At 39.3% G+C, this 12,511-nt stretch overlaps 1 protein-coding gene across 2 annotated transcripts in view; it reads left to right on the top strand.

Moving 5' to 3' along the window:
- The window catches only part of LOC134659596 (CCR4-NOT transcription complex subunit 6), a 184,177-nt gene that overhangs the window by 6,347 nt on the left and 165,319 nt on the right, over window positions 1-12,511 (top strand). For both annotated transcript variants that reach the window (XM_063515271.1, XM_063515280.1), the window contains exon 4: window positions 4,001-4,176. In XM_063515271.1, the coding sequence (XP_063371341.1) occupies window positions 4,001-4,176 (176 nt within the window). The remainder of the gene's footprint in view (window positions 1-4,000; window positions 4,177-12,511) is intronic.

The following is a 12,511-nucleotide window of genomic DNA, read 5'->3' as shown; positions in this document are numbered from 1 at the left end:
AACCTAAATGGTCGCGTACTGTGCGGTTTAAGTGGAATTTCCTCCCGCGGACGCTCCGGCTGTGGAATGAGCTCCCTTCCGAGGTTTTCCCGAGGGTCTACGATATGGGGTTCTTCAAAAAAGGAGTGTACAGGTTTTTAAAAAAAGGTCGGCAACGCGCATGTAACACCTCTGGAGTTGCAGGCGTCCATAGGCTACGGTGACTGCTTACCATCAGGCGGCCCGTATGCTTGTTTGCCACCTATGTGGTATTAAAAAAAAAAAACATACTTTTTGATTTCGTTTTCTTTTAAATTGAGTTAGGTTTCACTGTATTCACGAAGTCTATCGAGAGGAATACAGTAAAAATATTATTTCCTTCGTATTTGGGTACCTACCGTTCCTCATTCACTGTAAATACCCGTCAAACACACAGAAACTGTAACTACAGCGGATGACATAGATTTTTTTATAGTAATAAAAAATATTCGAATATTCGAAACCTGAGCGGCCGAATATTCGAATATCAAAACAGGTCGAATATTCGACAAATTCGAATATTCGAATATTCGAATTGCAAGCCCTAATGGTTAGATCTTTAAAACCACGCAACGGATTTTGATGCGGTTTTTAAAATAGATAGAGTGATTCAAGACGAAGGTTTATGTATAATTTGTTATCCCGTGCGAAGCCGGGGCGGGTCGCTAGTACATTATAAATATTATATCATATATTAATTATACATAATGTAACTGTTCGTATGCAAGTTCAAAGAGGTCAATGATATTTGTTTTATTAAAGTTTTGTTGTTAAAAAGGTTTGTACTTAAATGTGCAAATAACAAATATAATAAATAAAATACCGTACAAATTCATTTCCTCTTCTGCTTATTCAATGGCAACAGACTAAAAAAATTATTAGAAGAAATGGAAATCTATTCATAACGTCGAATAAATTCTCATAGACACAAAACAATGAGTTTGTTCAGGCGTGCCGTTGCAATGCGAATGCAGCTAGAAAGCGGCTGTCCAAATCGGCCCCAACTTAGCTTGGTCTAACTTTTTTTTTTAATACCAAAATGGTGGCAAACAAGTGTACGGGCCGCCTGATGGTAAGCAGTCACCGTAGCCTATGGACGCCTGCAACTCCAGAGGTGTTACATGCGCGTTGCCGACCTTTTTAAAAACCTTCTTTTTTCTTTTCTTCTTTTTTGAAGAACCCCATACTGTAGACCCTCGGGAAAACCTCGGAAGGGAGCTCATTCCACAGCCGGAGCGTCCGCGGGAGGAAATTCCTCTTAAACCGCACAGTACGCGACCATTTAGGTTCTAGGGTGTGTGGATGAACACCCTGCCGATGGCGAGCGGTGCGGTGATAGAAAGCGGCCGTTGGCATCATGTCAAACAATTCTTCAGAGCACAGCCATTGTACAAGCGGTAGAACTCTAAATAGTAACTCTAAATGGATCTCTAGCAAATAATCAAATGATGCTATTTTTTTTTTAACTTTAATAGTCAGGTATACTTATCGTAAATCTCATCTCATTCGTGATCAGCAAGTAGGTAGACTTTAAAACAAATCAGCTACAGGGTTCGTCACCTTTTAACAAATGATGTTGTACAGCCGACTATTTTTGACGTCGTACACTTTTGCACCATAATTTGCAACAGGCTATGTCAATTTGAACTACTAAATTAAACTAGGTTGAGGCATAGAGAAATATAGTAAGACAAGAGTGCTCACTCCATACATCAGTTTTGGTACCAAAAAGACTATTAATTTCAGTGTCTACATCTAGCATCGAGTAGCGGAACTATCAGTACTGCTACTTGACAATAGATGTAGCAGTACTGATAGTTCTGCTACTCGATGCTAGATGTAGACACTGAAATTAATAGTCTTTTTGGTACCAAAACTGATGTATGGAGTGAGCAATCTAAGTATTTTTTTCTCTATGATATTATTATATTATGTATTTTAATTTTATATATTAATATTTCTTTGATACGAATAAGTGTGACGAACGCCACGCATTAGGTACGCTCGAGTAGGTTTCGTTCTTGACAATCTTGACTAATCCATTTATATAATGATTTAGTGATCAGTCAAATCTTACAATAAAAAACCGGCCAAGTGCGAGTCGGACTCGCGCACGGAGGGTTCCGCACCATCAACAAAAAATAGAGCAAAACAAGCAAAAAACGGTCACCCATCCAAGTACTGACCCCGCCCGACGTTGCTTAACTTCGGTCAAAAATCACGTTTGTTGTATGGGAGCCCCACTTAAATCTTTATTCTGTTTTTAGTATTTGTTGTTATAGCGGCAACAGAAATATATCATCTGTGAACATTTCAACTGTCTAGCTATCACGGTTCGTGAGATACAGCCTGGTGACAGACGGACGGACGGACGGACGGACAGCGGAGTCTTAGTAATAGGGTCCCGTTTTTACCCTTTGGGTACGGAACCCTAAAAAACATTGCGTGATGTAGTTCTATATTTTTGTGTATGTTGTTTGGAGTTCTTGGAGGAATGTGAAACTATGTTTTGCAAGCAAAAAAAAGTTGTGCTCCCTTCGTAATATGCAAAAAAACTGCAAAAATTTCGGACTTTTTTCAGTTTTTGCACTTTTATTATAAAACTATGGGTTTGGTCAAAGCTACGACCAAAATGTGGAGCCGAAAAACAAGCCAAACTACATTTTGTATCTTGATTTTATTACTGAATGAATGAAGTGCTTATTCGTAAGAGGGGAGTGCATTTTAAAGATGGTTGATCTCTAACATCGCTCGGCTGCTATCGGAGAAGGCCGGTAAAAGCGTAGATGGCACTCTCGTCGATGGTACTGCCTTTTGTAGGGATTTTGACAATGCCTTAACCAATACATTAGTTGCCTTCCTCATTATAGCAATTTCATTTTTTTACGATAACTAGAGAACTGTAGAACTTACTGACCCTTTCTTGCACTTAAATGAAAGGTAATTAAATTTGCTACAACTTTATTCACGCAATATATCTCATAGCATGAGCGGTTGTGCCGATATTTGTCCTGAAATATAGAAAAAACTAAAAATTTCATTCTAAGGAAAAAAATACCCTTTTTTAAAGTTCCATATCTCATGAACAATTTGACATACGGCGCTGTAAATGGGCTTAAATTGTTCCAAATTTAATGTTCTTTCAACATTACATAGCAAGCTTTGACCAAAAACCCATACTTTTATAATAAAAGTGCAAAAACTGAAAAAAGTCCGAAATTTTTGCAGTTTTTTGCAAATTACGAAGGGAGCACAACTTTTTTTTGCTTGCAAAACATAGTTTCACATTCCTCCAAGGACTCCAAACAACATACACAAAAATATAGAACTACATCACGCAATGTTTTTTTAGGAGATTTTTTTGTAAGATTTGACTGATCATGAACGGCTTAGACATTTCATTGGACTCTAAATGTTGTTAAAGACACTTGCATTCTTTTTAACCTTTACCGACGTAATTATATTGTTTTTGTCTTTTTTACTCTCTCCGTCACTCTTTCGTTTCAGATATACTAAATAGGAAAGTCCGAATGAAAGGCGGCGAAATCTGTCGAGACCCCGAAACAAAAGACAAACGCCACGAAGTGAATAGAGCTTTATTGCAGCGGTTAATGACTAGTCCAAAACAAAATAACATCGCAATGATAATGAGAATGAACTCTAAAGAGTTGGGATAGAGTCTAATATAGTATTCTCTATGGTTTTTCTCAGAATCACGAGCTCTTTCCATCGTAATCGGAGGAAGAAGTCCTAAAACTCCACACATTCATACAAAGTCTATGAAAAATGGTAACGGAAATAAAAGTCTCGGGAGACTTATTTCCTATTAGGAAAGAGCTCGTAATTCTGAGTAGAAATAACATAAAAAAAAGCGTAGTCTACAACTTAAAACAAAATGGACCACGGAATGGTTTGCAAAATTAAAATGAACATGTCAAGCAAATAAAGAGCCTGTAAAACTAACCAAACTGTCTTGTTCCAGAGAGTTACTCCTACACAACAACTACCTCAGAGTGTTGCCGTACGAACTTGGCAAGCTCTTCCACCTCCAGAAATTGGGATTGCATGGAAACCCGCTGAGCAAGGAGATGCTATCGATATACAACGAGAGCAACGGCACCTCCAAGCTGCTGACGTATATGCTGGATAATTTACAAGGTAAGACACACAGAGCATGTCTAAAATAATCTGGGATAAATATTCAAATTGTAATGATAGCAAATTCTCGCGAATCTTGCGCCACGAAAACTTTTCGAGGTGGCATTTAACACATTCAGTGACGAAACCCCGACTATCGGGAATTTTATGATTTCGTTTCCAGGCCGGACGACCCGATAGTCGGGATCGTGATACTACAGCTTTATATGACGAAATTTTTGTGGCCTGGCGCGGATGTCTTGTTTGGCTGGGTGGCAATGAATTGTGTTAAGCGCTTACCCGGATGCTAGGATGAATTGCCGCATAAACTGAATTTACGAAAGTGATTGCCTTATGATCACCCAGTCTAGAGAGAAAACTAGACCTTTCCTCAAGATGATTTCTTTCAGCGATGAGTAGCTGGTAAATAAACACCAAATGATATATTTTACATAAGTTTCAAAAAACTTATTGGTACGAACCGGTACTCTTCGCTTCGACCTCCCGTTTGATAGCCGTGCGCCGTACTGCTAGGCCACTAGAACTGGCCGCGTAGCCAACATGCCAATCGCTTACGCTCCGTAGCGATCGAAACGCAACTGTCACTGTCGCACTAATATGGGAGAGTGATAGAGAGACACAAAGCGTGTCGTAGTCGAAGCGATAGCGATTGTCACTTTGTCTTGGCCGGCTGGAATAGTTCATATAAGCGTAATAAGAAACATCGTGATTCAGAATTAAAAAAAAAACACTAGACCTTGGTACCGAAAACCGTTCAACCAAATCTTAGGGCGGGTTAACGAAAAATTAGTATGAGCGCCTCTGACTAACGCGGGCGCGTTTTTATAAGCGTTAAGCGCGTAAAGTTTTTAATTGTGTGATCTTTTTGTCATTGAAGACGTAATAAAATAAATAATAATCAAACGTACATTCAATATTTGATACTTGTCATTAAGTCGTATTGTGATTCATGAACAAATATTACGTCATTATGTAGAAGTGAATACTTTTAACATTCATAAAACTAATAATATTGTAGCTATTTGGGTGTTACATGAAGATGTTGGTTTTTAGGGTTCTGTATCCAACGACTAAAAACGGCACCCTATTACCTACTAAAACTCCGCTGTCCGTCCGTCTGTCTGTCACCAGGCTGTAACTCATGAACCGTGATTAGATAGTTGCAATTTACAGATGATGTATTTCTGTTGCCGCTATAAGAACAAATACTAATCGCAAAATAAAATAAATATTTAATCCCATACAACAAACGTAATATTTTTGGCGTTTTTTGCGTAATGGTACGGAACCCTTCGTGCGCGAGTCCCACTCGCACTTGACTGGTATTTTTATTTAGTCTTAACATTCATTTAGTATTAAATTCAAAACCATGAAAGTAATCGAAGGGAAAGTCGTATTAACGATTATTTAAAATGCAAATGTACTAGTACTTCGATGTGATTGTGTAAAACATATAGCATAGTTGTCACATTGGCACTAAAAGAAAACTTTACGCGTTCTTCTATTAAATAAACTTTCCCGTGTTAGTGGCTGCTGTCACGGGTACACGGCTCTCCGTATCTCTTTTACGTTTTGTATCGAGAGTACAAGGTACTAATCTAAGATATTTATTCGGCCCAGTGAGCAAAGGCAATAGTTTCTCTCAGCCAATCTAATCAGGCCTGAAAGTTTGCAGTTTAACCACTGGCGTGTAATAAACGATTCAATTTTGATTGGGAACTTTGAAACTACAGTTCAGCGTTATTGATGTTACGTTTAGCAGTTTAGCAATTTACATTGCATGCACATGCTTCATGGATTTTGAAAACAGAGGTCTGATTCGTACGACTCTTCGATCAACACGGAAGGGATGCGGCATTCGCACTATTTCCCCTCTGCCTAGGTACAAGATCAACTGATCTAGCGCGGGTAATAAAACTAGTTGCGCTCGGATTTTTAACTAGACTGAGTCCAGTTGCGCGAGTGAACACAGCAGCAGAAAAAATGCCTAATTGCTCGGTTTTTTGTTGTAAAAAGAGGTCGGGGACAACAAATTTACAAAAAGAAGGTGTTACATTTCACATGTAATAATTTTTTTTGACTACTACCTGATTCGAATAATGCTTATAAGATGTCAAGTGTCAAAATTGTCATTTTTTTTTTCAAACAAAAACGTCACTTTTGACACTGACAGATCAGTATCGTATCGCTGTGATATCTTATAAGAAGCAATGATCACATCGGGCCGGTGGTTTTTGATGGTGCCATCATCTCATTCTTCTGTTACGATTTCAAGACAAATTTACATAGCTGCGATAAAAGCACAATAAAGTGAGCGGGGCGGGCCGTTTTTACATATAGAAACGCTCACGCCCCGCCCGGAAAACGCGCCTGTGTGACGAAGCCTTAAGAGTGAATGTATTATTCAGGCGTTATCGGCCCTATGCGCACGAGCCACACAAATTGCGTACAGTACTAAATCGGCTGGATTACGCGCGCAGATCGATCGATCATGGTCTTACACGAATTATTAAATTAGACCGATTAATCCCCTTTACGAGTAGGTATTCTGGAAAAATAGTCCTCATTACTTACCTAGTTAGATAAAACTTCAATCAAACCTGTCGTAATAACAATCGCTCTTTTTTCAACATAGCTTCAACTTTAATTGTTTAATCTGATCAATAAACAACAAAACGTCTTTAGATAAACAGAAAACTAGTTTATCTAGCAATTATTAAGTCCATTGGCTCTCAACCTTTACTCGACTAGCAAACACTTCGATTATTTTGTTATTGGCAGGGACTAAGAGGTTCAAAAACAAAACAAAGTTGTCGTGAACATTTTATTGGCTTAAATGGTGGTATTGGTTACGATGCTCTTGCGGCAACTGCCTATAAAACCACCTGGTGCGAGGTTGGGAGGCACTGGCCTAGTCTTTCGTGACCTCGCCAAGACCTCGTGTTTTAGGGACAGTTGTTACTTTCGGTAAATGTCGAATAGTTTGATTGTCTCTCGTACTTACTGTCACGCGTAACTTCATTTCCTTTCACTTCTATTGCCATTGTTTTTATCTGCAGTGCATTCTGCACTGAATAAGTCTCATTAATGTGCAAACGATGTAATTTTTTTCTCAAGCAGGTAGTGACTCTCTCGACTCGTAATTATTGTGTAGGTATACTTGGTCAAGCAGATCTTGTCAGTAGAAAAAGGCGGCTAATTTGAAAAATGTAGGCGACAAGGGATATCGTACCATAGAAAATTTGAATTTCCCGCTTTTTGCTTGATATATACTTGGTATATATCTTTATTAGTCAGGTGCAGGAAATAAAGTGTTTTTTCTCAAACATGCAATGAAATGTCGTCGCTCCGGGCGTTATATCAGGCTTCGAAGTATCACGTTTAGGGCGGAGCAACTCCAGAGAACTGTAAAGGAATTTCATACGAAATTGAAGGCCTAGGCCGGGAAGTAATTTTTTTTTTTTAATTCTAATGTAAACATGGGGTCTGAGTCCATGAACAGACTAAACAGCTGAATTATATATATTTTTTATATTTTTGGTGAATGAATGGTTATCGGACCAAAATATCCGTGTTAACGCCTGTTATACACGAACGTACTGATATTAAGAATACGAATCTGTATGATTCAATGTGTTGATGAATAAATTTAAAATTTTGTCTATACGTAAGTCACCAGAGACCATAGACAATATTTAAAATCCTCTGCATTTATTTTATTTATAGAAATTGAGATTCTTATTATCAGATTGTGTATAATGGCCCTAATAAGGTCTATTCGAACACTATACACGCGAAATACGGACGACTTCCGTAAAAAAAAAACTATTATGGCAGGATTGGAAGGAAAATTAAAAAACTTTTGTTGTGAAGTTGGATTTTTATTATAAAGATTATAAATTTGTTTTTTTGAGTGGTGTATTTTTTTATTTCATTGCATGTTTGAGAAAAGCACTATACATGCCTAGCCGTGAAAAGGTCTTGCCGGCTTCGTATCACTATCCGGCCTCCCTACGGTCGGCCGTCTATACCTACTCACCCGGCAAGCCCGTCTTTCCCGGCGTCTGCAGTAATGTACTATTATTTCAAAAAATATTTTTGTATGTGTAAAACTATTTTTATTCAATAAATAAATATCTGTAAACTAATTAAAGGTACATCATTTTAAATGAATCAAACGATATGTTATTATAAAGGTTTTTTCAAGATAATCGCGTTATATTTTACCTACGATTCTTATTAGAAATTATAATTATAACTTGAAGAACATTTCGTCGCTATACTTACTCAACCTCATATCTGCAACAATCATTTGATGGAAATGTCGCTTTTCTTTCATTCGGAAGACGGGTGTTTTTGTCATCAAATGAGTGTTGCAGATACGAGGTTGAGTAAGTATAGCGGCGATTTGATACAACACGAATCGTGATGTTCCAAATGAAAGTCAATACAACACAAGTATCCCGGTTTCCAACAAAAATAGTGTCGTGACTACTGCAAGACAATAAAATCCGCTCAAGATATGATTGTCTCACTCGGATACAATGGCGTTAGAAAGTGTGGGAAGACAGTCTCGATAGTTGATTGTTTTATTTGTGCGCAATCTTTTAAGAGAATGTTTGTGGAACCTTTTTGTGCCCGTTTAATTGATTGTTTTGACGTTGGCGGTAATTGCGTTTTTTGTCGATAAATAACTGAGAACCGTTTTTAATGAGAACAAGAATTAGTTTATTACCTACCCGTGTAACTAAGAAGGAAGGGTAACATTCCTACCCCTACATCCAAAAATGGTTTAATTTGTGTATGTATATATCATCATCTTCCTCGCGTTGTCCCGGCATTTTGCCACGGCTCATGGGAGCCTGGGGTCCGCTTAGCAACTAATCCCAGTAATTGGCGTGGGTACTAGTTTTTACGAAAGCGACTGCCATCTGACCTTCCAACCCAGAGGGTAAACTAGGCCCGTATTGGGATTAGTCTGGTTTCCTCACGATGTTTTCCTTCACCGAAAAGCGACTGGTAAATATCAAATGATATTTCGTACATAAGTTCCGAAAAACTCATTGGTACGAGCCAGGGTTCGAACCCGCGACGCTCTTGCCGCTAGGCCACCAGCGCTTATGTATGATGTACATACCTCGCAACCGAGCTAGCAAATCTGTAGCAGTTGTACGTCAGGGTTATCACTACTACGCATAAACTAAAGTACAAAAAATATATTTTCTTTGTTTTCAAACACACCAATATTATCAAGCAATAAAAATTCCATGTTAATATTTGAAATAAATGCGAAAAAAAAACGTGATTTTATAAACAAAATAACAGATACATTGAGACGCATCTAATATTGACATTGACCTGTTAATTTATATTATTTGACAGTAAATTGAACCGGGTTATATCGGAAGAGGGTCAACAAGGTTCTCGATCAATTTTATTAATCTCACATACAATAAAGTTAAAGCAAAATGTTTCATCATAATCGCCAACCCTGACACAAAACTGTCATATGCTACGGTTTTGCTAGCTCCGTTGCGGGGTATGATTGATGTACCTTTATATTCTCTTACGTGCCTTGCTAGAGCAGGTTAAGAGAATAGCGATGAAAACATTAATGTTGTAATTTTCGGTAGCTCAGTTGGTTCAAGAGCTACCAGGGCTGGATCATCAGCATCAGTACAGCTAAAACGGATTGACAGATTTGGTTTACTTAAGAGCGCTCCAACAAGAAAAGTCAAAATAATGCAAAATTGATGATATTCCTCGATGACATTCAGTACTTTAGGGTCATTATTAGAAACAATGAGTACTTGTTACGGTAAAAGCGTCTTCTTATCTTTAGGAATTACTTTTTAAATATTGGAAAAAGGGCTTATTAAATTAGTAATGATTTTTTTTCTGATGGTTGTTTCCGAAAAACCACGTGAAGCACTAACTTGTGAGCTCGTATTTGTAAATGTTGAGAAGTTTACTCTGGTAAAGCTGGCTATTTTGTATTACTAATACCCTGTACATTAGGAATTACTTTTGACATTTTTCCTAAATACCTTTGGGAAAGAGAAAATCGAAGAAAAACAAACTCAATTTTCTCTCCGAAACAAGTGTCAATTCCTACGAAATTCTACTTAATATCGAAGTCATTTTCATACTCAAGCAATCTACAGCGTTTGCTTATACTGATGGTATACATTAGTGTTTATGAAATTCTACCATAATTTTTTGGCAATTTTTTGAAAACGACTCTAATATTACCGATGACGCGCGGTCGTGAGCTCAGTGCCGCGGCAGAGCTTGTAGAGGTAGGACGTGTGTCGGTCGGCTCCGCACGTTTTCAACGGCGACGACGAGGTTTTTTATCATTGTGTGCGGCAGGCGCCGTGTAAAATGCTATACTGTGTGCGTGACAGTGCGTGTATACGGCGACTGAGAAACTTTGATCCTAGTACTGTGTATTTGGTTTTATAGTATAGTATGTAACTACCGGACAGCATTAAAGATATTTGAAATGATCTGATATTTTATAGGTACTAAATTAAAAAATGGCTGAATACAAATGCTTTTGATGACATGTCAGAACCAGAATATATAGGTCTGATGATGGAGCTGGGAGGTGGTCACCGGTACCAATCAACCATGCAACTAAACCACTTCGTGTTTCGGCTCGTTTGATTCGTCTCAACAAGATCTTTGACACAAGATAGGACTCAGGGTCTGATGATGGAGCTGGAAGGTGGTCACCGGTACCAGTCAACCACGCAACTAAACAACTTCGTGTTTGGACTCGTTTGATTCGTCTCAACAAGATCTTTGACACAAGATAGGACTCAGGGTCTGATGATGGAGCTGGAAGGTGGTCACCGGTACCAGTCAACCACGCAACTAAACCACTTCGTGTTTGGGCTCGTTTGATTCCTCTCAACGAGATCTTTGACACAAGATAGAACTCAGGGTCTGATGATGAAGCTGGAAGGTGGTCAACGGTACCAGTCAACCATGCAACTAAACCACTTCGTGTTTCGGCTCGTTTGATTCGTCTCAACAAGATCTTTGACACAAGATATTACTGAGGGTCTGATGATGGAGCTGGAAGGTTGGCACCGGTACCAGTCAACCACGCAACTAAACCACTTCGTGTTTGGACTCGTTTGATTCCTCTCAACGAGATCTTTGACACAAGATAGAACTCAGGGTCTGATGATGAAGCTGGAAGGTGGTCACCAGTACCAGTCAACCATGCAACTAATCCACTTCGTGTTTGGGCTCGTTTGATTCCTCTCAACGAGATCTTTGACACAAGATAGAACTCAGGGTCTGATGATGGAGCTGGAAGGTGGTCAACGGTACCAGTCAACCATGCAACTAAACCACTTCGTGTTTCGGCTCGTTTGATTCGTCTCAACAAGATCTTTGACACAAGATAGGACTCAGGGTCTGATGATGGAGCTGGAAGGTGGTCACCGGTACCAGTCAACCACGCAACTAAACCACTTCGTGTTTGGGCTCGTTTGATTCCTCTCAACGAGATCTTTGACACAAGATATAACTCAGGGTCTGATGATGGAGCTGGAAGGTGGTCAACGGTACCAGTCAACCATGCAACTAAACCACTTCGTGTTTCGGCTCGTTTGATTCGTCTCAACAAGATCTTTGACACAAGATAGGACTCAGGGTCTGATGATGGAGCTGGAAGGTGGTCACCGGTACCAGTCAACCACGCAACTAAACCACTTCGTGTTTGGGCTCGTTTGATTCCTCTCAACGAGATCTTTGACACAAGATAGAACTCAGGGTCTGATGATGGAGCTGGAAGGTGGTCAACGGTACCAGTCAACCATGCACCTAAACCACTTCGTGTTTGGGCTCGTTTGATTCGTCTCAACAAGATCTTTGATACAAGATAGTACTGAGGGTCTGATGATGGAGCTGGACGGTGGTCACCAGTACCAGTCAACCATGCAACTAAACCACTTCGTGTTTGGGCTCGTTTGATTCCTCTCAACGAGATCTTTGACACAAGATAGTACTGAGGGTCTGATGATGGAGCTGGAAGGTGGTCAACGGTACCAGTCAACCATGCAACTAAACCACTTCGTGTTTCGGCTCGTTTGATTCGTCTCAACAAGATCTTTGTCACAAGATAGGACTCAGGGTCTGATGATGGAGCTGGACGGTGGTCACCAGTACCAGTCAACCATGCAACTGAACCACTTCGTGTTTGGGCTCGTTTGATTCCTCTCAACGAGATCTTTGACACAAGATAATACTGAGGGTCTGATGATGGAGCTGGAAGGTGGTCACTGGTACCAGTCAATAATGCAACTAAACCACTTCGTGT

Source organism: Cydia amplana, chromosome 2 (assembly GCF_948474715.1).
Source record: "Cydia amplana chromosome 2, ilCydAmpl1.1, whole genome shotgun sequence".
Taxonomy (NCBI): Eukaryota; Metazoa; Arthropoda; class Insecta; order Lepidoptera; family Tortricidae; genus Cydia; species Cydia amplana.
The sequence above is the reverse complement of the archived record's forward strand: the minus strand, read 5'-3'. Positions and strand labels throughout refer to the sequence as shown.